General features: G+C 40.8%; 1 protein-coding gene across 7 annotated transcripts in view; it reads left to right on the top strand.

The window, feature by feature from the left end:
- The window catches only part of FAR2 (fatty acyl-CoA reductase 2), a 60,358-nt gene extending 34,009 nt beyond the window's left edge, over positions 1–26,349 (top strand). For 4 of the 7 annotated variants that reach the window (XM_081913335.1, XM_081913331.1, XM_081913332.1 and 1 more), the window contains exons 3-12: positions 7,135–7,310; positions 8,428–8,607; positions 12,222–12,399; positions 13,465–13,509; positions 14,187–14,305; positions 15,817–15,884; positions 20,327–20,498; positions 22,664–22,793; positions 24,280–24,407; positions 26,041–26,349. In XM_081913335.1, the coding sequence (XP_081769461.1) occupies positions 7,135–7,310; positions 8,428–8,607; positions 12,222–12,399; positions 13,465–13,509; positions 14,187–14,305; positions 15,817–15,884; positions 20,327–20,498; positions 22,664–22,793; positions 24,280–24,407; positions 26,041–26,203 (1,359 nt within the window). In that variant the 3' untranslated portion in view covers positions 26,204–26,349. The remainder of the gene's footprint in view (positions 1–7,134; positions 7,311–8,427; positions 8,608–12,221; positions 12,400–13,464; positions 13,510–14,186; positions 14,306–15,816; positions 15,885–20,326; positions 20,499–22,663; positions 22,794–24,279; positions 24,408–26,040) is intronic. The other 3 variants (XM_081913333.1, XM_081913336.1, XM_081913337.1) reach the window with 3 other exon arrangements.
- The last annotated feature ends 677 nt before the right edge of the window (positions 26,350–27,026 follow it).

Consider the following 27,026-nt stretch of genomic DNA (forward strand, 5'->3'; position numbering starts at 1 on the left):
GATTATACATTCTCGACAATATCTTAGCACTGGGATCCAGCAATTCTGTTTCTAACTTTGATTTTTCCACCTGGAAGCCATTTTTCCTATCCGAATTATATGCCTCTCTTACTTGAAAATAATGTAACAAATCCTGCACCTTGTCTTTAAGTTTCTCATAACTCTGCAGTTTCAATTTGTCGCCCTCCTGCTCCAAAATTTCCCAATATTTTGGCCAATTTGATCCCATATTAGATTTTTTCAAGGCCTTTGCTTCCATAGGTGAAAGCCATCTTGGGGTTTTGTTCTCCAAAAAATCTTTATATCTGACCCAGACATTAAACAATGCTTTCCTGACAATATGGTTTTTAAACACCTTATGTGCTTTATCCTTACCATACCACAAATATGCATGCCATCCAAAAACATTATCATACCCTTCCAAATCCAAAATATCTGTATTCTCAAGAAGTAGCCATTCCTTCAGCCAGCAAAAAGCTGCTGCTTCATAATATAACTTAAAGTCCGGCAGGGCAAACCCCCCTCTATCCTTTGCATCAGTAAGAATTTTGTATTTTATTCTGGGCTTTTTGCCCTGCCAGACAAATCTAGAAATTTCTTTTTGCCACCTCTTGAAACAGTCCATCTTGTCAATAATTTGTAACGTCTGAAACAAAAACAGCATTCTTGGCAATACATTCATTTTAATAACCGCAATTCTACCCAATAAGGACAGCTTCAAATTTGTCCAGATTTCAAGATCTTTTTTCACTTCTGACCGGCACTTCTCATAATTATCTTTAAATAAATTAACATTCTTAGAGGTCATGTTCACCCCTAGGTATTTGACTTTTTTCACCAATATTAAACCTGTTTCTCCCTGAAACCTTTCCTTTTCGATCGGTGTTAGATTCTTCTCTAGAACCATAGTTTTTGATTTATTCAATTTAAAACCTGCCACCTGGCCAAATTCTTGTATTATTTCCAAAGCTCTTTTAGTACTAGGGATTGGCTCCTGTAATGTCAATACTAGGTCATCTGCATAGGCTTTAAGTTTGTAATGTTTAACTCCGACCTGTATACCCTGAATCTGTTGGTCCCTTCTAATCATGTTCAGCAAAACCTCCAGGACTGAAATAAAAAGCAGAGGGGAAATTGGGCAGCCTTGTCGTGTCCCTTTCTCTATCTTAACTTCTTCTGTAACTTCATTATTTACTATTAATTTTGCCTTTTGTTCTGAATAAATCGCACCTATACCATTTCCGAACCTTACTCCCACCCCCATCCCTTGCAAATTTTTCCTCATAAAAGTCCAAGAAATATTGTCAAAGGCTTTCTCTGCATCAATAAATATCAAAACAGCTTTTGTATTAATATTGACTTGTAATTTTTCCAAAATGTCAATTACGTTCCTTTGACATATGTCTGCCTGGGAGAAAGCCAGCTTGGTCTTTATGTATCATTCCTGTTAAAACTTTTTTCAATCTTTTGGCCAAAATGTCAGCAAAAAAATTATAATCCACATTAAGAAGGGATATGGGGCGATAGTTCTTAAGTTGTGTCTTTTCAGACTCATTTTTCGGTATAAGCGTGATATATGCATCTTTCCACAATTCCGGCGCTCTTTTCCCCTCCATAATTTCATTGCAGACCTCCGTTAACGGTTGAATTAAGTAGTCTTTCATAACTTTGTAATATTTGGAGGTTAACCCGTCCGGGCCTGGAGATTTGCCTAGTTGCAAATTCTTAATGGCACCTTCAACCTCTTGTTCAGAAATTTTATCATTCAATATTAATTTATTCTCTTGAGATATTTCTTGTAATCCATTTGTTTCTAAGAATTTCTCAATCTTAATTTCATTCTGTGGCCCTTGTGCATACAATTGTTTAAAGTATCTCTGGAAACAGTCTTTAATCTCCTGTGGGTTTTGTATATTCCTACCGTTTACTTCAAGATTAGTCACAGTATTTAATTTTTGTCTTTTCTTCAACTGCCAAGCTAGCAGTTTTCCACACTTATTAGCCGATTCAAAAGTTTTTTGTCTCATTTGTTTAATCTTCCATTCTATGTCCTGATTAATCATTTTCGAATATTGTGCCTGGTATAACTTACTTTCTCGCAGAATCTCCTGTGACTTAGGTTTGGTCCTTAATCTCTTCTCTGCTTCTCTAATTTTCTCTAAGATCTTTTCTTTTTTCTCCTCTTGAAGTCTCCTCTTTATAGCATTTTGCTGAATCAAAAAACCTCTCATTACAGCTTTACTTGTGTCGCAGATTACTCTTTTTTCCACAGTAGTGTTCAGGTTTATTTCAAAATAGTCTTTCATAATTTTTTGGGCCTTCTTAATGATTTCTGGATCTCTAAACAAGGTGTCATTCATTCTCCATCTAAAGGAACCAATCGATGTAAATTTCATGTCCATTTTCACGGGGTTATGGTCGGAGCAGATTTTTGGGCAGATTTTCACCTTTCGAATCTTGGGTGCCATCCCTCTTGTAATTCAAATTTGGTCAATTCTTGTCCAAGTCATATTGGCTTCAGAGAAGAAAGTCCCCTCTCTACCTAGAGGGTTTTTAGTTCTCCAAATGTCAATCAAGTCCATATTGTCTGTCATTTCAAAAAAGGTCTTTGGTAGTCTTCCATCTTTTGTAACTACCTGTCTTTCAGATTTATCCATATTTGTCGACACAACACCGTTCATGTCTCCCATCAAAATAATACTTTGATCCATATAGTCCAGCAACGTCTCATGCAGTTTCTTATAAAATTCTGATTTCCCCTCATTAGGCGCGTAGATTCCTATTATTAATATTTTCTCTCCTTGATATTGTATTTCAATTGCTACAAATCGTCCACGTTCATCTTTAAAAAGAAATTTTGGTGACAATTTCTCTTTTGCATATATCACAACTCCTCTTTTTTTAACTTTATCCGATGAGATAAATTCTTGGCCTAGTCTCTTGTTTATCAATAATTTCCTGTGGAGTCTTGTTATATGTGTTTCTTGTAAACAAATCAGGTCCAATTGTTCTTTTTTCAACATATGGAAAATTCTCTTCCTCTTGCTAGGGGAGTTCAAACCCCTGATGTTCCAGGTTAACATCTGCAGAGACATGTTAAGATTATTGCAATGTTCCTCCAACCGCTCCTAGGAGCTGCTCTTGATCTGACGGCTGTGTCTCTTTTTCTAGTTGGTCCAACCCCAAGGGGTTTCTTCCCAAGTCAGGTGGTCCCAGTCCTAGTATTTCCAATTCTTTTGTTCTGGCCTCTCTTCGTAAGTCTTCACCACAGTCCTGCAGGAAACTCACTTTATCTTCCTTTGATCTTATCCTTATTTTCTTTCCTTTGAATGTAAACGAGAGGCCTTGCGGAAATTCCCACCTGAACAGAATGATGTTTTTCCTTAGCAGGCCTACCAAATCTCCGTAGTTGGCTCTGAGATCAAGTAAGTATTTTGGGACGTCTTTAAAAATTTCAATTCTCACACTTTCAATCTCGAGTGCTTTCTGATAGTGGAGACTCAATATTTTATCTCTTTCTTCTTTTGACCTTAGCGAAATCAAACAGTCTCTCGGTCTATTTTTCCTTTTAACAGTTCCCAATCGAAAAGCACTCACTATCTTAAATTCTTTGTCTGAGTCCAGGCCCCAGAAAGCCTCAAATTCTAATGTAAGAAATTCTATTAATTCTCCTTCTTCTGTTTCTGGGACCGCCCTTAATCTCAAATTAGTCTGTTTTTCTTTAAGTTCAATCAGGGAGGATTGTGCCCTGTAATCATCCAATTTTTTGTTTATTGGCGGTATCTTCTCCTCCACCGCCAATACCCTCTCTTTCGCTTCCTCTGCTGTCCTCTTTGTCTCCTTGGATTCCTGCAGCAATCTGTCGATGGCCTGAGTGTTAGAGTTCACTTTCTGCCCCACATCATTCACTTTCTGCCCCAAATCATTAATAGTTGAAGTGTTTAAGTCAATCTTGACAGTCAAATTTTGTAGGGCTGAGAGAATCTTGTCTAATGTTCTGGGTTCCGATCCTGCTCCTTTTGGTTCTTCTCTTTCTGTGGTTTGTGGGGCAGGGAGTCCTGTTACAGATGCTCTTCTATGGAATTGTTGTTGCTGTGCCAGCAGTTGGTGCTGTTGTCTAGTTTTAGCTCTTGTTGATTTCTCTTGAGACTTCTCCTGAGCCTTATCTTGTTGTTTGTCTTGATCCATTACTTTGCCTCTGAGAGTCAAGGTCGTTCACACAGCTCACACAACTCCTAGGCTTGTTTCTTAGCAACACCAAAAATGCCAGCTGCAGTGGAAAATCCCCAGTTATAACACAAAGTTCCTCTAGGGGAGCAGAGTAGAAAAATATTTCCTCAATGATGATTGTTATATAGTAACTTCATAGACTTCCCAATATTAAACAAATAGAAACAATTACAGTCTCAGATGTTCCCTTAAAAAGTTGCCATTCTCCTGCAGAGATCTACAGTAAAAGTTACAATGTCTATAAAAACGGTGCATTCACAGTGACCTTTAAGTTATTTAAAGCAGTCCGATGCCAAGGATTGAGTGGTGGATTTTTCCCCCCTATCCCCACTTATGGGGGGGTTCATCTGTCAGGCAGTGCAATTTAGCTCTTTATAATAAATCAGTTTCTCTGGTTCAAAGCTCCTTTATCCCATTGCTTTCATACTGTTTACAAGATCGGCAAAGCGGACTTCCTGTTTACACTTTGCCGATTTCAGGTCCAAATTACGCATCAAAATCCCCGATCAAAGTGCCAAAATCAAGTTCAAAGTCCACTTGTACTGGGTCTTATTCTTTGATCCTTTCCAATTTCCCCAGTTCTTACTCACGGGTAGATGTTTCAGCTCGATGTTTCACAGGAAAAAAGGTCAGTGCTCTCCGGTAACTGCTGTGCAGCTTCGCTCCGCAGAAGTAGCGATCGACTCCCAGCACAGCGCCAAACCCCCGCTCAGCTCCGAAGCTCTTTACAGAGCTTCTTTGACAGTTCGGGGGGGGCGCAAAACGTGCCCACTGAGTCCCACGGCCCCAGGCTTCTCCCACCTGCGGGTTTTTTAAGGGTCCTCCGCCTCGCTGCAGCGGTGAACCCGATTTCTGCGGAGCTTCTCCCTCCGATTCAGAGGGAATCCGCCATTACCGGTGGTGCCGCCTCCAGGAAGTCTCAAGTGAGGGATTTGAATACTGGTCTCTCCCAGGCCTTAGTCTAACACACTAAGCACTGCAACACAGAGGGTGATGCAATCTGGACAATGCTCCATTCGCACCTACCCACCATCTTTAATTCCTTACAATGCCTCTGAACTTCCACTGAAATGTGGAATCATTATGTGATTTAATAATAATAATAATATTTTTTTTATTTATACCCCGCCCTCCCCAGCCAAGGCCGGGCTCAGAGCGGCTTACAAGCAATAATAAAAACAAGATGAATGATTACAACTTAAAAACAAAAATAAAATACAACATTAAAATAATGGAACATTAAAATATTAAAATGTAGCCTCGTCGCAGGAGGAGAAGGAAAAGAAAAAAAAGAGAGAGAGGGAGGGAATCAAATTGGCTCCAAGCCAAAGGCCAGGCGGAACAACTCTGTCTTACAGGCCCTGCGGAAAGAAATCAGATCCTGCAGGGCCCTGGTCTCATGAGGCAGAGCGTTCCACCAGGCCGGAGCCAGAGTTGAAAAGGCCCTGGCTCTGGTTGAAGCCAATCTAACTTCTTTAGGGCCTGGGACCACTAGGGTGTTGTTATTTATGGACCTTGAGGCTCTCCGTGGGGCATACCAGGAGAGGCGGTCCCGTAGGTACGAGGGTCCTAGGCCGTGAAGGGCTTTAAAGGTCAAAAGCAGGACCTTAAATCTGACCCTGTACTCCACCGGGAGCCAGTGCAGCTTGAAAAGCACTGGGTGAATATGCTCCCATGGCAGAGACCCCGTGAGGAGCCTCGCTGCAGCATTCTGTACCCGCTGGAGTTTCTGGGACAGCTTCAAGGGCAGCCCCACATAGAGCGAATTACAGTAGTCAAGCCTGGAGATGACCGTCGCATGGATCACTGTGGCCAGGTCGGGGCGGGAAAGGTAAGGGACCAACTGCTTGATGCGGCGAGGGTGGAAAAATGTCGCCTTGGCTGTTGCTGTAACTTGCGCCTCCATGGAAAGGGAGGCATCAAGGATTACACCCAAACTCTTAACGGAAGGCAATGGCACTAATTGGGCCCCCGCAAGAGAAGGGAGTTGGTCCCTCATCCCCATGCCATCCCGACCTAGCCATAGGACCTCTGTCTTCGAAGGATTTAGTTTCAATCGGCTCCCACGAAACCATCCAGCCACAGCTTCCAAGCATCTGGTCAGTGTGTTCGGGGCCGAGTCAGTGTGGCCATCCATCAGCAGATAAAGCTGAGTGTCATCAGCATATTGGTGACAGCCCAGCCCAAAGATCCAGATAATCTGGGCAAGGGAGCGCATAAAGATGTTGAAAAGCATCGGGGAGAGAATTGCGCCCTGCGGCACTCCACACACCAAGGAGTGGCGCGACGACATTTCCCTCCCTAGTGCCACCCTCTGTCCCCGACCAGAGATAAAAGAGCACAACCAGTTACGGGCTATGCCCTGTATCCCCACGTCTGCAAGGCGGTGGTCCAGAAGATCATGATCGACCATGTCAAAGGCTGGATTTGAGTTGAATTTATCTGTTGTCTTCTCGTGTTCTTTTTATTTATTTATTTCATAAAATTTATACACCTCTTGATGGTATTCCCTCAACTTCCTAAGCATCTGGGTAGGCTTGTCTGAATAAAAATGTTTTTAGCAGGCTCAGAAAAGAATGGTTTTATATGTAACATTTTTGTGGATGAAAGCATTTGTCTAAGCCTCATTGTTTACAATAAAATAATTTAGTTTTTTGTACCCCACCCATCTTACTGGTTGGCCCCAGCCACTCTGGGCAGCTTCCAACAAATATAAAAGCGTAATAAAACATCAAACATTAAAAATTTCCCTAAACAGGGCTGCCTTCTAAAAGTCAGATAGTTGTTTATTCCCTTGACATCTGATGGAGGGCGTTCCCCAGGGTGGGCACCACTACCAAGAAGGCCGTCTGCCTGGTTCCCTGTCCTCCTTCTCACTTATCTGTGTTTTGTGTTTGTGTTTAGGTGTTTGACAGAGTCAGAAAAGTGTGGCCAAACTTCTATGAGAAGATTAAACCAATCAATGCTGAACTTACCCAGCCAAATCTGGCCATTGCTCCTGAGGATGCTCAGGAGCTCCTCTCCGAAGTTAACATTGTCTTCCATTGTGCTGCAACAATTCGCTTTGATGAGCCACTGAGGTATGTTATGCTTGCTTTTCCTTTTTGTTTCTTACCCCACAGTCCTAATCAGGTTTACTTAGAAGTAAAACTACTGAGCTCAATGGGACACTTTCCTAGTAAGTGTGACTTCAGTACTATGGTGAATTTCACTTTGAAAAGAGTTACAAGAGTACATACATTCACTTAGGGATTATCCACACTTACCTTTTGTTGTGCTTTAAAACTCCAGGTCTGAGTTTCTTCTCTCTTTTTTGTCCCAAGCTTTCCCTTTGAAAACTCGTTCTTTAAAACTGAATCAGAGCAAACATCAGTTTGGGAGTTCTGCACTCAGACACTGAACTTTAAAGGGTGGACAGTGCTTGGTCATGGCAAACACTTCTGATCTTCTGTATCAAGAAAATCACCCCTTCCTTCCTTCCTTCCTTCCTTCCTTCCTTCCTTCCTTCCTTCCTTCCTTCCGGGAACAATGAGTTGCAATAAATAAAAATAGCCACATATTACAAATAACAACATAAGGAATTCCTGCTCAGTTATAAACATACACTTATAGTCAGTAGTCTACAGATTTTTTTAAAAAAATATCTGAACAGTTTTCCATTGAGAAGGAAAGGGAAAGTACATGTTTTCATTCTGTTAGCTTTTCATCCAAACTTTTCACTAAGCATTCTCAATGAACTAATATCACAGTACTTTAGATCATGAGGTACAAAGACAATTCCAACTTTGCACCTAACCCAAAGCAGTGTTTCTTTGGGGGAGTCTTGAGCAGACAACCTTTTATGTAAGACCATGTTGCTCAATGTTTGATTTGCAGCATCTCCTCTCTAGCTCAAAAGAGGTCCCACCCTGCTCTGATAGCTGAGATCCTACGATAAGGTGGCATGGATGAACCCAGGGTGTTCTGCAGACAAGGTTGTAGAATACCACAGAGATATAGGTACATCCTAAGTTACAAGAAAAGGAGCAGCACCAGTGACTTCCAGATCTCACCCAAGATCCAGAAACATGGAAGGAAGTGCAGGCTGCATTGCTTACTTTTCTTCATGTTCCCCTTAAACATCTGAAGTAGCTCTGCTTACTTAGATGGTCATGCCAACAGGACTTCTTAATAACCTTTTAATGCTTTCTTAACCAGGCAAGCTCTTCTGTTAAACGTCATGGGAACAAAGCAGCTCCTGAAGTTGGCCCACCAGATACAGAACCTCGAGGCCTTCATCCACCTTTCAACTGCCTATGCATACTGTAATCGGAGTTACATAGATGAAGTCATTTATCCTCCTCCTATGGATCCCCAGAAACTTTTTGATCTTGTAGAGTAAGTGATGGAAATAAACTTCTCTCCTGCTGATGTAAACATGATTTTGGAGCACTAAGTGCTTCTTCCTTAGGGTTAGGGTTAGGGTTAGCCACTCTGTTGTGGTGCTATCCCACCTACCAGTTGTGCAGGCTTTTCTCATCTTCATCACCTCCCTCCCTCCGTGATTAAGTGGGAAAGCTTTCCCAAAAAGATAACCAATGTGCAGATCACCAGCTACCTTGATCACTTTCCAAGCTGATATTTGCCAAAGAATGTAAATGTAGAGATGAGGAAACTATGAACATAAGGAGAGGCCTGCTGGATCAGGCCAATGACTCATCTGTTTCCAATCTTGTCACAGGGAAACAGGAAACATTTGTGGGCAGCATGGCAAGTTCTTAGCCCCCCCCCCAGCACTTCCCCCCACAACTCCTTCAGTCTATTTCCCCAGTTAGCTTCAAGACAGGCAAGAGGCTCAGCAGGAGGCCAGGGGGGATGGCCAGGAGGAGAGGTGAGTTAAGGAGCTCTGCTGCCCACACCACATCTCTCCTCCGAAGCTCCCCTATCACTGTATTCATCAAGTATGGGGTTGGGAATCCATCTTTACGAGCATTTGCAGTTCTGGTGCAAAAAAGTATTTTAAGTGTAACACCAAGAAGCAGCTTTCTGGTGTGAATGTGAACTTCTGCATTGCCTGCCATTCTGCTTGGAGACATTCTGCCTGCTTTGCCAGGGTATGCCAGGCTACCTTTATGTCCTGTGCTGCTCTTTTGCCTCAGCATACCCTTTAAAGCTGATTGTCCTGAGCATTAGATTAAGAAAAACCTCTTTGGATATGGCAGATTACTTGTTACCCTGGCTGCTCTGAGGCCCTCAGATGTTGTGACTTCTGATTTGCAGAGATTAATTGTCGCACTTCATTAACAAGGAAGCCAGCAAAGGGGAACATGTTGTTGTTGTTTAGTCGTTTAGTCGTGTCCGACTCTTCGTGACCCCATGGACCAGAGAACGCCAGGCACCTCTGTCCTCCACTGCCTCCCGCAGTTTGGTCAAACTCATGCTGGTAACCTCAAAAACACTATCCAACCATCTCGTCCTCTGCCGTCCCCTTCTCCTTGTGCCCTCCATCTTTCCCAACATCAGGGTCTTCTCCAGGGAGTCTTCTCTTCTCATGAGGTGGCCAAAGTACTGGAGCCTCAGCTTCACAATCTGTCCTTCCAGTGAGCACTCAGGGTTGATTTCCTTCAGTATGGAGAGGTTTGATCTTCTTGCAGTCCATGGGACTCTCAAGAGTCTCCTCCAGCACCATAATTCAAAAGCATCAATTATTCGGCGATCAGCCTTCTTTATGGTCCAGCTCTCACTTCCATACATCACTACAGGGAAAACCATGGCATTAACTATACGGACCTTCGTTGGCAAGGTGATTTCTCTGCTTTTTAAGATGCTGTCTACATTTGCCATCACCTTTCTCCCAAGGAGCAGGCGTCTTTTAATTTCGTGACTGCTATCACCATCTGCAGTGTTCATGGAGCCCAAGAAAGTAAAATATCTCACTGCCTCCATTTCTTCCCCTTCTATTTGCCAGGAGGTGATGGGACCAGTGGCCATGATCTTGGTTTTTTTGATGTTGAGCTTCAGACCATATTTTGCGCTCTCCTCTTTCACCCTCATTAAAGGGTTCTTTAATTCCTCCTCACTTTTTGCCATCAAGGTTGTGTCATCTGCATATCTGAGGTTGTTGATATTTCTTCCGGCAATCTTAATTCCGGCTAGGGATTCATCCAGCCCAGCCTTTCGCATGATGAATTCTGCATATAAGTTAAATAAGCAGGGAGACAAAATACAGCCTTGTCGTACTCCTTTCCCAATTTTGAACCAATCAGTTGTTCCATATCCAGTTCTAACTGTAGCTTCTTGTCCCACATAGAGATTTCTCAGGAGACAGATGAGGTGATCTGGCACTCCCATTTCTTTAGGGGAAATGGGAACATGGCTGCCTTTAAATAAAATTGTATCCACATCAGGAGTTAATGCTGAATTCCATATTAAAAGGAACTAGAGAAAAATGTTTGCATCCGAGCCATCTAGCTTTCCTGGTTGTAGACTGTCAATAATATAAGTTCAAGTAATAACTAGGGTTGCTACCTTTTTAGAGGCCCTGTCCCTCCCTGTGCCATTTGATTTTCCTGGCTTGGTATAAAAAGTGATGTGGAAAGATTTATTTGTTTCCTTTCTGTGGCTGGGGTGGGGGGAGCACTAAGCAGGGAAGAGGGAGATTGGATTTAGTAGGTAAGGTGGCCAGATACAAGAAGGAAAAAGACTCTGTACTTTTAATATTGCATAGAAGAGGAAATTTCAGTAGCTGCTACACAGGGCTGTATCTTTTCAAATTCTTTTTTCTGTACCAGAGGTTTTCAACCTTTTTGAGTCCATGTCTCCCTTGACCAACTACATTCTTCCTGTGCCTCCCCTGTGGGATACCTGGTAAAAACTTGTTTTATTTCATCATTTAGCAGTTTGGCCTTTAAATAAAAAAGATTTAAAATTTAAGCAGCAGAGCTTTGAATAGGCTTTTAAAAATATGGCCCATCCATTCCCCTACTAAATGCTGTTTTTGTAAGTTTTGTAAGACTAGACCCATCTTTTCCCCTCTTGTTACTTGCAACCCTCACTCTGCTTCCCCCACCACAAATTCCTCTCTCTACCTTCCCATGTCATCGCTTATAATCTCCCAGACCGAACAAAAGGGTCTCCATCTTGGATGCATTCAAGTTACAAGAAAGGAGATTCTGACTAAACATCAGGAATAACTTTCTGACAGTAAGAGCTGTTTGACTTCTGCGAGAAGTGGTAGAATCTCCTTCCTTGGAGGTTTTGAAGCAGAGGTTGGACAGCCATTTGTCTTGGATGTTACATTTAAGACCCTTGCAGTTTAGGAGGCTGGACTGGATGACCCTTGAGGTCAGGGGTGCCAGCTTGAATTGGGGGCCACAGGTAAGCCCCGTGCCACATAATCACATGATGCATGCACACCATTTGAAACCCAACCCATTAATAATAATAATAATAATAATAATAATAATAATAATAATAATTTGAATGGCAATGGCCATCAACTGGGGGGGTGCCCCCTCTAATCTTTCATTGGGGGTGAAGACCTCATGGCCCCTAAGAGTTGGCTCCTAAGTTGGCTCCTATGCTTGAGGTTTCTTCCAAATCTACAATTCCTTTTCTAGTAGGTGCGGGGGGGGGGGGGTCATGCAGCAGGAAAAGACTCCTACTCCTGCCTTCTTCCTGTGTTCTTTTAAATGTGTTTGTGGGAGGGGGGATTATGGGCTTGTTTTGTTCTTGTTCTTATTTTTATTTTTATCATGCATTTTGTATTTTTATTTTTTATTTTAGCCTGTGAACTGCCCTGAGATCTACGGATGAAGGGTGGTATACAAATTTAATGAATAATAGTAAGAATAATAATAGTAATAATAAAAGTAATATCTTAACTTGCAATGGGGAGTGCTGAAATCTTGTCCATTTTATATTGAATCTAATTCCCCTTTTCCTCCTTTGCATTGTTTCTTTTCATGGCTATATTTCAATGGGTGGTTGTTGTTTTTTTATTATCCTGTTAGGGGGATGGATGAGTCCCTCATTCAAGAGATCACACCCAAACTGATTGGGGATTGGCCCAACACCTACACATTCACCAAATCCTTGACAGAGTACGTAATTCAGCAAGAGAAAGGTAATCTAAATACTGCCATCATTCGACCATCCATCGTGTGCTGCAGCTGGCAAGAACCTTTCCCCGTAAGCATGATTGCTCTTCCATTTCTGTTGAGTACTCTGAAAATTCCCACTGCAGCTGTTGCTTTGCTCCCAGCATTTTGTCTCTCTGGAAATTGTTGCTACAAATACATTTGCTAAAAATCTCAACGGCATCCATTCCTTGGGCTGTCTTGCTTCTTGGCAACGAGGGGAGGAAGGAATGAGAACCGTATGGATCCTGGACCATGGATTTCTTTTCCATACCCCTTTGGGGACATTCATTCCCAATTTTGTGTGGGGATGAATGCATCCTGCGGTGAATAAATAGCAATTTTTCATTACTCGTTAATGAAATACTGTGATTTACTAATACTGAAATAATATAGAAATACTAATACTGTGATTTACGTCTTGAGGTTATTCCCTAACACTATGCTTATTTGTACTTATTCCTATCATGCTTTTTGTATTACTGCTGTTTACTTAGAATGTGGTGAACTGCTTTGGGCAGAATCTTTTGGGCAAGTGGTGATTGCTAACATAAGCAGATGAGGATGGCTTTTCGCGGCACTTCACGTACCAGCACCTTTTCTTCTAAAAAACCAAAAAAAATAGTTTGGTTTTTTTAGTGAATTGGATTTAGGTGGTGGATTGATGAGTGCCTAAGTCACGTAGTCACCTTATCCCAGCATTGCCACAACCATCCTTTTTTAGAGAGATGTGTCCACTCATTCCACTTTTGCCTCTGGTAAATGAATTTTTGTATTTCTAAAATCTACAAAACCTATTTGACCAGTAGCTTGCTTAGACAAAATATGTGAATGTCACAGAATGCAAAACCTCTCCAAAACCATTTTCAACACTCTTAAAAAAGTGGTCTATGACCATGTTTATTTTTTTACCTTATTTTTAACCCACTTTTGTTTGCTGACTCACATCAATAAAAACCATCAATCTCAGGCAGGAAAAATGTGCACTAGGCTTCAGATTCACAGATTGGAATATGGGAAATGTGCTATGCATAATCTCAACTCTCCCCCCCCCCCCATAATAGAAACACAAAATTTCCCTCTCCATAATTGCTTTCCCTTATTTTTTTCTTTTCAGGGGTGGATTGATCAGTTCAATGGACCATGCATTTTCTTGATTGCGGTATGTGTCACCTAGTAGAATTCTTAGGTTCCTGAGATGCTGGACCAGGGCCTCAGTAATATGCAACCTCATATGTAACCTCTGATAATTAGTACTTAATGTCCTTAAGAAACAGAAGAAACAAACTCCTTGCAGGTGGAGTTTGTTGCATACTTTGAACAAACAATGAAGCAGCAACTATTGGTGCAAATCACTATTAGTAATAGTAGTAAAATTCACTACTAAGTAGTAGTAGTAAAATTTATATACAGGGGAGGTCTTTGTAGCCTCTCTTATTTTCAGTTAAAGACAGGCCAGAAAGCAAGCCTTGCCTGTTGCCAGTTATTCCCCACCCCCTTTAAATTGGTTGATTGGTTGGTTTTTGCTGCTTGGGAAAGCAGTGGCGAGAATGAGGAGAGGGTGGCCATACTTCATGTGGGTCTTTTTTGCTTTCCTCAAGAATATGCGCCCACTGTGTGGGTGCACAGTTCCTTTGCATGTACTCATGGATGATTTGGAAAACCAAAACAAAATCAGAATGATTTTGGCAAAGATAATTTGCCCATAACTATCACCTTTCAAGTGATGAAAGTAGTTCTCCATTTTACTGAAATCTCGATCCAATTTCAGGTGCATTATCTCTGGGCAATGAAATTATACCACAAAATTTGCTAACTAGCCCCTTCTCCATCCCACAGACTGGAAAGGGGATTGCACGGATTGTAAAATGCAACAAAGATGCAGTTGCAGATATCATTCCAGTAGATATTGCCATCAATTTGATCCTTGCTGCTGGATGGTACACTGCAGTTCAGAGGTAGGACTGGTGTTTTGTGATGGACGTACATGGGCAAATAGGTTACTGAGATTCCCCTTCTTTCTTTATCTCTTCTTTCTTGTTTTTCTTTTTCTTTTTTTGGATTTGATCTTTTATATGATCTCTTTGATGATCTTTGACTTTGGATGGCTCTCGATTAGTACTAACTAGATGTATATGTCTTAACATCTAAACAATTATATTTTGAAAGATGAAGACTTGTACAGAGAGCTGACAGAGAGAAAAGGAAGGGGCCTGTATGAAAGAGGTTTTCTCAGGGTGTGAAACGGAGGAAGAGGAAGCTCTCCCAGGTGGGAGGTGAAGCTATATTTAAACTTTTGTGTCTTCTGAATATCCTATGAGGTTTATTAATGTGCTGTATTTTCTTTTTATCGTTAGTTCTTTCTGTCTGATTTTCTATTATTCTATTATTTTCTATTATTATTCCCTTTATTTTAGTTGGAATTTTATGGTTTATTAGGTTGAAAGCCTTTAATAAAATAGTTGTTTTTTTAAAGGACTGATGTTATGAATATGCATTCTAGTTTCTACCTTCCCTTGTAGCTATGCTGGGGTATGCATTTTGTGTAGCTAGCTTGCTTATGGTATCACCACCACCACATTTGAATATGAACATGTGCAGATTCAAACTTCTCATTCATTCAGTCAGTCATTTTTAAATGTATATCTCAGCCTTCCTGCCAGAGGAGTCCAGGGCGGTCAACACATCAGCCTTTAAACAGTACAATGCAAATAAAATGACATCATACAAAAAAAGCAAGCGAAAGAATTACAAAATTTAAAGGGGAAGAAGAGAGACCTAATCAGCTGTTCTTTAGCACTGGGCAGAATAGTCATTGTGGGATGAGATCTGCAAATAAAGCCTCATTACTCAGAGCCAGGTTTCTAATTTGAGACATTTATTAGATTATTCAAGCGTAAAATGTGTGAGAAATACTCGGTTGCACAGAAATAAAAAATGAGCAATATTTTCTGTCTAGTCCACCCACAGGCCACACACATGAGTCATGGCTCATGCCCTTCATTGCTTTTGCCTGGGTGGAAAGTGTCTTTGAATTGCAATTATGCTTCTTGGTCACTTGGATGGAGGGTGTGTGTGTGTAGAAACCTCTGGTTTTACTACATTTTAAGCTATTGTACCAAAGTAAGAGCCATGTCCATTGCATCAGGTGTGGAATGGCATCAACCCCAGCAGAGATGTGCAACATGACTAATTTCTGCATGAGTCACTGCTCTGGGCTGGGCTCCTCCTAAGCTGCAAGATTGGTGATTTATACAGAAGTGCATGGGTATTTGCTTTTTAAAAGTAAACCTTTGGGATGTAAAAGTTCCTCTAATTTTAAACCTCCCTTTTTAATTCAGGAAAGAAGCATGACTACTCAGCTGTTAGAAATTTAGGATATTTAGGATGATAGCCATTCTAAACAAAACAATACTGTGTTTTGTTTTATTTCTCCATTTCATTCTTTCCCTCCTTGCTTATTTTTCAGGCCCAAGTCACTGTTGGTATACAATTGTATAACAAGTAACATCAGCCCATTTTCCTGGGGAGAAATACGTAAGTTTATTTTTTAAAGTGCAAGGTGGATTCCATGAAAATCACAGGTTTCAGACATGGCACATATTTGGTGGATTTTGCCAATGCAGTCCTGAAAGCTTGCCCTGGTACATCCACAGATAAAGGCTGTGAATTATCAGGGTAATTATTAATTACCCTGATTAACCCTGTGGCCTTCTGCCTTCTATTAAATTAAAAACCCCAATGTTTTGGCAACTTGAAATTTTATTTTGTGCTACATTTCTTGTTCCATTGACTCCAGAACACTCACCTACAGCACAGTCACAAACCAGTGGTGAGAGAGAATATAAAGTCCAAAATATATTATGGGTTCCCATTACCATAGGGGCAGGTGATATTATCTGGTCCTGCATCCATTCCCCCATTTTGTAAGCAGTTCACACCAGTGATACCAAACAAGCCAAGCCCACTGGAAGGACTCTCCTGAGGCAGTGGTGGGATGGTGTCATGACCGCCTTCTTAGAGAACAAGGCAATGACTTTGGAGGAAGCATCAGAAGGCGAGAGGGAATTGCCCTCAGAGCTTGCCTTGGAAGACCCTCGTGCTCTGAAACATCAGATACAGAAAGAGTCCATTCTGCCAGCACCTCTGTGGCCTGAGGAGGTTGCATTGCTGACCTTTGGTTCTTGAGGGCTCCAGTGCAGAAGCTCCAGTGTAGCCACTGACTGTTAAATTGACCGATTCTATGAAGACTTACAACACCTTCTAGAAATGACACCAAAGAAGGATGTTCTTCTCATTATAGGGGATTGGAATGCTAAAGTACGGAGTCAAGAGATAAAAGGAACAACTGGTAAGTTTGGCCTTGGAGTTCAAAATGAAGCAGGACAAAGGCTAATAGAGTTTTGTCAAGAAAACAAGCTGGTCATCACAAACATTCTTTTCCAACAACACAAGAGCAGATGGGCAGTATCAAAATCTGATTGATTCTACTCTCTGCAGCCAAAGACGGAGAAGCTCTGTGCAGTCAGCAAAAACAAGACCTGGAGCTGACTGTGGCTTAGATCATCAGCTTCTTATATTCAAGCTTAAACTGAGGAAAGTAGGGAAAACTACTGGGCCAGTAAGCTACAATCTAAATCAAATCACAGTAGAAGTGAGGAACAGTTTTAAGGATTTAGATTTGGTGGACTGAAAAACTATGGATGGAGACTTACAGGAGGCAGCAACGAAAACCATCCCAATGAAAAGGAAATGCAAGAAAGCAAAATGGCTGTCCAACGAGGCCTTACAAATAGCAGGGGACAGAATACAAACAAAATGCAAGGGAGATAGTGAAAGATACAGTGAATTGAATGCAGATTTCTAAAGAATAGCAAGGAGAGACAAAAGGGCTTGTTTAACAAGCAATGCAAAGAAATATATATAGGAAAACAATAGAATGGGGGAAACCAGAGATCTGTTCAAGAAAATTGGAGATATGAAAGGAATATTTCGTGCAAAGGACAAAAGTGGTAAGGACCTAACAGAAGCAGAAGACATCAAGAAGAGGTGGAATTATACCAGAAAGATATGGATGTCTTGTACACCCCAGGTAGTATGGTTGCTGACCAGACATCCTGGAAAGTGAAGTCAAATGGGCCATAGAAAGCACTGCTAATAACAAGGCCAGTGGAAGTGATGACAGCTGAACTATTTAAAATTTTAAAAGATGATGCTGTTAAGGTGCTACACTCAATATGTCAGCAAGTTTGGAAAACTCAGCAGTGGCCAGAGGATTGGAGAAGATCAGTCTGCATCCCAATCCCAAAGAATGCTCCAACTACTGCACAATTGTGCTCATTTCACACGCTAGCAAGGTTATGCTTAAAATTCTACAAGCGGTATGTGGACCGAGAACTCCCAGAAGTGCATTTCAAAGGGGCAGAGGAACCAGGGACCAATTGCAAACATGCGCTGGGTTATGGAGAAAGCTAGAGAAAAACATCTACTTCTGCTTCATAACTGTGTCAACCACAGCAAACTATAGCAAGTTCTTAAAGAAATGGGACTGCCATCTGTCTCCTAAGAAATCTCTATGTGGGACAAGAAGCTACAGTTAGAACTGGATATAGAACAACTGATTGGTTCAAAATTGGGAAAGGAGTACGACAAGGCTGTATATTGTCTCCGTGCTTATTTAACATATGCAGAATTCATCATGTGAAAGGCTGGACTGTATGAATCCCAAGCCGGAATTAAGATTGCCAGAAGAAATATCAACAACCTCGGATATGCAGATGACACATCTTTGATGGCAGAAAGTGAGGAGGAATTAAAGAACCTCTTAATGAGGGTGAAAGAGCAAAATATGGTCTGAAGCTCAACATAAAAAAAACGAAGATTGGTCCCACTGGTCCCATCACTTCTTAGCAAATAGAAGGAGAGGAAATTGAGTCAGTAAGAGATTTTACTTTCTTGGGCTCCATGATCACTGCAGATGGTGACAGCAGTCACAAAATTAAAAGATGCCTACTTCTTGGGAGAAAAGCAATGACAAACATAAACAGCATCTTAAAAAGTAGAGACATCACCTTGCCGACAAAGGTCCGTAAAGTTAAAGCTATGGTTTTCCCAGTAGTGATGTATGGACATGAGAGTTGGACCATAAAGAAGGCTGATTCCCGAAAAATTGATGCTTTTGAATTATGGTGCTGGAGGAGACTCTTGAGAGTCCCATGGACTGCAAGAAGATCAAACCTATCCATTCTTAAGGAAATCAGCCCTGAGTGCTCACTGGAAGGACAGATCCTGAAGCTGAGGCTCCAATACCTTGGCCACCTCATGAGAAGAGAAGACACCGTGGAAAAACCCTGATGTTGGGAAAGATTTAGGGCACAAGGAGAAGGGGACGACAGAGGACGAGATGGTTGGACAGTGTTCTCAAAGCTACCAACATGAGTTTGACCAAACTGCAGGAGGCAGAGGAAGACAGGAGAGCCTGGCGTGCTCTGGTCCATGGGGTCACGAAGAAGGGGACACAACTAAACGACTAAACAACAACATCCATGGCTTAACCCTTCCTCTGCTCATCATTTTTTCTCTACGTTGCCTCTCGGTTATTGTTCTTGTTTGTCAGATCTTATCCTTCCTGAGGTCTGAAACAATTCTAGTGCTTATGTAATTATGCAATTCAGCTTCTGTACATTTCCTCTGCTCCACTCAGTAAGTCTCCTCCCTTGTTGTCTATTATGCACTAAGGACTTATTAAGGTCAGCAGGAATTCTGTATGGAGATGAAATGCAGAGTATGCAGTTGAAATGAACACTGTGCATTGAAAAGCAGCAGCAGGGGAACAGAATAGAATCAAGGTCCTTTGGCAAAACTGCTCCGAAGCTATTTCACACAGTGACTTATGTCAGTTGGCATTAGAGTCCATGTGGCTAAAACCACTGAAATGTAAGAATCTTAGAAGATTTAATGTTTTGTGAATTGAAGTCTTAGGGTCCTGAAGCCTTAGGTTCCACTGAAGCTATATGCTCTGGGAAAATGTGATGTGGGGATTTTTAAGTGTCCTTAAGGTAGTTTATCCCTAAGGGGGATAGTGTAAATCAGCAGTTACAGATACAAGTAGTTCTGTGAGTAGTAGTGCCAGGAAGGGCTCAACAACTCAGCCAAAAGTTAATCTCCTGGATCGCCAGACAGCCTTTCCTCCTCTAGACAGAATTTCTAATTCCCCTCTATCATTGCTTTCACTGAAAGAGTAAAGAGGGCAGGAATATCCCTTGGGTCTTATCATCATCTTCCTGTTCAAGGCAGAGTGAAAGGTAAAAGGTAAAGGGACCCCTGACAGTTAAGTCCAGTCGCAAACGACTCTGGGGTTGCAGCGCTCATCTCACTTTACAGGCTGAGGGAGCCGGCATTTGTCTGCTTCCACAGACAGTTTTCCAGATCATGTGGCCAGCATGACTAAGCAGTTTACCTTCCCCGCTGGAAGCACTGCATGCTTTCGAACTGCTAGGTTGGCAGGAGCTGGGAACAAATGGTGGGAGCTCACCCTGTCGCGGGGCCTCAAACTGCCAACATTCTGATTGGCAAGTCCAACCGGCACAGTGGTTTAAACGACAGTGCCACCCGCGTCCCTTGAATGAAAGGTAGAAACACATTATTTCTTGTGGATGTTTTAAGAGGGGGGAAATGCACGCTAGCTGACGTTACGTCGAAATAATCAGAGAGATGGCTCTCTATTTGTAATCCTATTAACTTTCTTAGGTATGTAGACAAAGGATGGAATGAATCCTACTGCAAAAGATCTCTCACTTTCCCAGATGGGTGCAAAAGTTTGCAGAGTGCAAAAGTTAATTGCAGCCTTTTCTCATTGCTTTTCTGTAATCAAACAATACTAAATTAATTCAGGCCTATCTGTATGCTCTTGCAAGTATGACTTCAATTCTCTTTTGATAAAAGCAAAAACAACAACCGTGTCCCCTGTTATTTTACAGGCGATATTGCCATGGACATATTGGAGAGGATTCCCCTGGAGAAAGCCTTCAGAATCCCTAATGCTTGCATGACCCAAAACGACTTTACATATGAGTATTGGAGAACTGTTAGTCACAAGTTCCCCGCCTTTCTCTATGATTTGTATTTAAGGCTAACTGGAAGGAAGCCAAGGTGAGGGAAAACTGCTAAACGGTTAAACAGGCAGTGACCATTTTAGGTGCATCTAATATGTGTGTAGCCATGACCATGTGCATCGCATCGAACCTGGAAGGGACATGAAAACGTCACAAAAAGGGGCGGGACTGGGCAGGGCTGAATGGGTTGTTTGCAGGGTTTTCTAATGCCATTTCAGATATATGCAATTTCACTTAAATGTGTGGTGCCTTGGAACATAACCCCTGTACGGGCAACAACCAATTGGTGTTTGACCATGAACACAAGCATTGCAGCAACCCAGAAGTGGCCAGGAAACAAAGTGTGTGGGGGTGTAACGGGCAGCCCATTCCCCAAACGGCCATTGCCTGTATTGTCAAGCACTGTAGGGAATTTGACTTGCTATATACATGAACGAAAAGAAAAAAGCAACCTTGTTGTCTGTTGTTCTTTCTTTATTGCTGTTAATGAGTTCAGCACTGAAGCAACAGTGGAACCACCCAGAGAGGGCGTGTGTAGGATCTAGACAGCTTGTTCTGGTCATTACATCTACGTGTGTGTGTGTGTGTGTGTGTGTGTGTAAAGAGCAGCAAGGAAAAAGTTGCACCAGTTTATAGATATTTGTCAAGATTATCTTGGAAAACATAACTATTAAAAATAATAGGCAGCTTCTAAAAAGGCAGTTGAAAAATCCTTAAAGTGGATTTTTTAAGCTTGTTCAAATTTTGTGTCTGCACCCAGTGTTACAAGCAGATATGCTGAAGACATTGATTTCAATAGAATTTTAGTAAATGTCGTCTGTAGTCACGAGGACCCAAAGAACTATTTTTATACTCAAAGTCTTGGGTTTCCCTGTAGGATTTCTTTTTTCACTCCCTACCTTCTCAAACTGCATTCAGAAGTTATCTCCACTTAAGAAGAGGGTTGCCATTTTGCATGGAGGCAAAACCCAAGTTCAAGGATTTCTTAAGTGCACATAATTAGTTGCACTGCTCTTTGGATCCTGGCCATAGCTCATATTCCAACACAAAAGTTGTGCACACTGATTTAATTTCTATGGGCTTAAAGATCCTCAACTCTGTGTTGAATTGTATCCTACATTTTTAGTATTAAAGGTGAAAAAAAATGACACTGCTAGAAACTTTGCTAACAGAAAATGTAAATCAAACCTTTAACAATGCAAAAAATTTTTTTGAAAAAAAACACAAACCTGAAAAATAGTTCCATATTAGTTGCCCACCCTCTTGATGGGCAAGAAAACGTTTGTGAAAGTTCGGCCGGATTTCAGATTGCACTCAAATCCCTGAGTAAAGATCAGTTTTCTGTAGCTCTTGCTTATGGTCTTTTCCTGCTTCCTCATGTTCTCTTTGGCTGCTGCATCTTCTAACCTTTCTGTCTCCTCTCCCTCTTCTTTGACCTGTTCATTTCCCAGGCCCAACCCCTTTGTATTTTCTTTTCCCATTCCTCTGTAACATTGGAGCAGCTCAGCCAATCACTGGCAGTGATAGCCATCTCAAAAATCTCTAGCTGCATTACAATTGTTGTCATGTCCACCTCTTTGTGACCCCCTGGACCAGAGTACACCAGGCACTCCTGTCTTTCACTGCTTCCCACAGTTCGGTCAAACTCATGTTGGTAGCTTTGAGAACACTTGTCCAACCATCTCTTCCTCTGTCTTCCCCTTCTCCTTCAGGGTCTTTTCCGGGGTGTCTTCTCTTCTCATGAGGTGGCCAAAGTATTGGAGCCTCAGCTTCAGGATCTGTCCTTCCAATGAGCACTCATGGATAGGTTTGATCTTCTTGCAGTCCATGGGATTCTCAAGAGTCTCCTCCAGCACCATAATTCAAAAGCATCAATTCTTCGGCGATCAGCCTTCTTTTAAGGTCCAGCTCTCACTTCCATACAGAACTACACATACCATAACTGCTGCCAGAGGAAAACGGAAGGCAAGTTAAGAATGGAAGGCCTGCCAGTCAGATGGTTGGTTTCTTCAAAGAATATTTAAGAGGCTGCAGAATGTGTGAATAAACTCATTCCCTGTGCTTCTGATAATCATTTTCAAAATTTGATCTGGAGTAGCCGATCTCTTCAGAGGGCTTTAAATTCTTGCATGGCTATGTGGATTGTGAACCAACTGTGGTAATCCCATCCATTTTGGATGGGATCTCTGTTCTGTCTTTCAGAATGATGAAGATGTACAACCGCCTCCACGAGTACATGATGCTCTTTGATTTCTTTTCCAGCCGTTCCTGGGAATGGAAATCAGACAATATGAGCATGTTACTGAACCATCTTAGTCCAAAAGATAAGAAAGTAAGCATTGTTCTAATCCAAAATATCTTTACAGATTCCCATCAAGGTAACAATTGTTTCCTGTGGCCTAAAAGAAAAACATCAAATTTCTACTAAGTATGCCCCCAAATTCCACTACAACCAAAATCTTGGTTGGTTTCAGGATGGGTTGGATTGATTTTCAAAACAATGATTTGACCATTTTTTATTGAATCCATCATTGGTATAATAACAGGTGACGCCTAGGATAGTTTATGAACGACATGCTTGCCTTTATGTCTATGCTTGGAGGCTGTGGGGTTCATTCAGTCTAGATTTTGGGGTGAACCAGAACCAACTTGGATCTGAGCAATACAAACTGGACTTGAAATAAGAAATTCAAACTTGATACTGTTAGTATCAAGTGTCACACAAGTGTCACACACATTTTCCTGTGAGTAAGCACTATTGAGCACAGTGCATGCATAGGATTGTGCTGTTAATCTGCCACTCGCCCAGGCCATGGTTGGGGAAGAAAAATCAGGTGTCCATGTGATATGTATGTATGTCCAGTTCACAAAATCGGGGGATAACCATATGTTGTGTAGATGAGTTGTCTTCATTTTTGCAGCAGTCACGTTTATTGCCCCCTATGCCAGTGGTCTATAAGTATTTGATGCTTAATTCTTGGTTTTCTTCCATTCCAAATAAATCTAGCAATGTCTTTCCTCCAGCTTTTAAAGCATTTCATTCCTCCCAATATTGGAATGGTTTGGAACAGCAAAATCATTTTTGGTAAAATGTTCATTTTTACTGAAATCCTGCCCCAAAGGGAGAGGTGTAGTTTGTTCCAAATTTCCATTTATATTTTTTTAATCTCATGCCAAGTTTTTATATAGTTATCCTGGTACAAATTGATGCATTTTATCAATATCCAAATTCCCAAATATTTTACTTTATTTTTAATCTCTAAACCTGTAATTTTTTGTTAGTCCTTTATCTCCTCAGATCTCATATTTTTAACTAATATGTTAGGTTTTTTTAAGTTTCTGCCAATCTTCCGAATTTGTTAATTTTTTCTCTAATTTGTTGAGGGTTTTCAGTTGTTACTATGAAATCATCTGCAAATGCTCTGATTTTGCGGAAAAAAGCATGCAAATTCCCATACCAGATTTCTTGGATTTATTATTATTATTATTATTATTATTATTATTATTATTATTATTGCACTAAAGTCACCTCCTTTGTCAGGGGAGGTCACCACTTTGACGGCGGCGCACGGTGGGGTGACTGTGCGCGTGCTCACAGAGAGGGCTCTGAGTGCCATCTCTAGCGCACGTGCCACAGGTTCACCACCACTGCCCTGTGCCATGCCAGCCTTGCTTACTTGCAGGAACCTATAAAAGTTCAGGCCTTTTTTAACCCCTTATCTGGTTGCCTTATTTCTTTCCCCACTCTCCGGGCTGCACCACTTGCTCAAGCCACACAAATAACGTGACATTTGTTTTTTTTCCCCTCCTAATTCCAGTTGTTCTTATTTGATGTCCGCCAGTTGAATTGGTCAGCATACATAGAATGTTTCTGTCTAGGAGCTAAGATGCATGTGCTGAATGAAGATTTGGCTGGCATTCCTGCAGCAAAGGAGCATTTACGAAAGTAAGGCATTCATGTATACTTTTAGTATACAGAACAGGACATTTTACTCACAGAGTAAAATTCCATTTGAAATAGCTAGAAGTATTTGAGATATTGTAAATGGTTCTTCGGTAAAAGTTTTTTTTTTTAATTTGTGGATCCCCCCACAAAAAAACAATTAAATCAAATTAAGTTGAAGAAAAATACAGTCTGAAATTTTGATGCCAACAATGTTTCTTTTCTGGGAGCAACCTGAAAAATGTAGCTGATCTACTTGCTGCACTATTTCTCTTTCTCTCTTTCTCTCTCATCATGGAGTCTACAAAGTCTATAGCTACTTATTTTGCAAAACTTAAACATAACCCATAATGTTTATATGTTATATGTTATCCAGTTGGAGGCATCTTGGTTATTGACAGTTCATTTCACTTTTATAAAATAAATTAAGAGTGGTGTTTTTTTTATGTATACTATAAACAAGTTTTACAGCCTTAATCTTTTATTCCATCTTATTGCAAAGCTTCTGTTTTGCTTCTTATTGCTTCTTTTTTTTGTTCCCTAAATCTAATTTAGTGAGTCAATTAGGCCATTGCAGCAAATTCTCAAAGTCTCTCCATTGGGAATTTCATAGATGGGGCACCAGTCAGCTTCCACATCTTTGCAAAGAGTATTCTGGCTGCAGCCAGCATACAAGATGCCATCTCTTTATGTACTGATTTCACCAACTATTCCACATAAATTAGTAGAGAAAACACTGGGTGGAGGGCGATTGCATACCCTCAGATCATTTTAATGTGACATTTTATTTCTGCCAGTATTGAGTTGTCTTATCACAGTTCTACCACATGTGAAATGTCTCCCTGTGTACTTTTAGACATTTGTAATATGTAGTTGGGGGTTGTTTTAGTCATTATTTTTTTTGTATCTGGAATGATATACACCTACTCACAATTTTAAAGCAATTTCTCCTTATTCCCATATGTAAGGGAAATCTGTGAGCATTTTTCCAGATATTTTCCTAGATATTCAACAATATCTTTTCCCCAATATTTTCAGCCAATTTTATCATATAACCTTTCACTTCCTCTGGTTTTGTATCTTATTTGTTAAGTAGCTACCAATGTGTGCTTCTTGCTCAGTTATTTCTCTTATATGTAAGGAAGTTTTCAACACAAGATTGAACTTGAGAGAGCTTAAACCAAAGAGAATTTTTTCCTTGCAACTCAGCCTGGACTGCTGTGATCATAGTGCCCTGAAGAACCAAAACTTTTCTTTTGAAAAGGCTGCTCCCTTCTCCCAAACATGGTATCATTTGAAACCTGTGATAGTTTAGTATTTGCTAAAAAAAATTCACTCTCTTTTACTTCCCTGGTTTATTAGTTGCCTATAATTTATAGGATTTGTTTGAAGTTTTATCTAAGATTTCCTTTCTCATAGGGGAAGCAATATTCTTTGCATTGCTAGGCTAATAATTTACCAACCTGTTATCCCATTTGAAAGTATTCTGTTTGCTTGCTTTGGTTGTTGGTGTAGTTAATTTTTTATATCTATGTGCATCCATACAGTCTAATTGTTGTTCTTTCCTAAAAGATAATGATTTTTAACATTCTTTTTCTTTTTTGTAAAAGCTTTGTATCTCTCTTCTTTCTGCCAGGCTAAGAAACATTCAATATGTCATCAACACCACCCTGATTGTGTTCATCTGGCGCGTATTTATTGCAAGGTCGCAAATGGCACAAAACATGTGGTACTTTGTGGTACAGCTCTGCTACAAGTTCCTTAGCTACTTTAGAGTTTCCAGCACCCTCAGGCATTGAACATACCTGTCTGGTTATTGACTACCAGCTCTTGGAAGGACCTCCAGTCAACAATTGTGTGCGTGTTTGAGCTTCAAAGCAACAGAGTATCTCTCAGCTGCTGTGTCATTCAACATATTTCATTAAATACTCATAGCTTATTTTTTCCCTAGGTCTAGGGTCTACCAGGTTACATATCAAAGCCATAACTAAATATTTGGACACAGGTCATTTTAGAGCACTTACCCCTGCTGAAGGGATGTAGATTACCAAAGCTGCCCTATTTCACCTCGGATACAAAACACTATTTAATAACCCTCAGTCTCATCTCTCCCTATGCCCCAAATGAAATGTGAAAATATCTGATAAAACAAGAAATAGCTGACTAAGTGGAGGTATATTTTTCAAAACCCTTCATTAGATTAATTGAGAGCAAGTGGGGTTTAAATGTTTTGCTTTTGCATGGGGCTGCCTCACTTCAAAGATGTTTATAAAAGAGAAAATAAAATCAGCATGAGAGTCGTGGAAGGTTTCAGATTTTTCTCTCTTCTCATGGCACACAGATTTCAGTACGCTTTTTAAAATGCATGTCTTTCCCACAGACTTAACTGGTTTTATACATTTCTTCTTTTCCACGGGGAACACTGCAAATTGTATTAAGATAAAAAAACTATGGGCCCCTAAACCACAAAATACCCAACATGCTACAATTTCAATTATATTTTTTTTTTCATTTGTATGCCATAAAATGATGCATGACTAAAAAGTATGTCATTTTTCTTTTTTTCTTTTTTCTTTTGCAGAAGCCACCATAGTTAAGCTGATATATTTGATATATCAGATA

The sequence above is a fragment of the Podarcis melisellensis genome (assembly GCF_964234715.1).
Source record: "Podarcis melisellensis genome assembly, chromosome: 5".
Taxonomy (NCBI): domain Eukaryota; kingdom Metazoa; phylum Chordata; class Lepidosauria; order Squamata; family Lacertidae; genus Podarcis; species Podarcis melisellensis.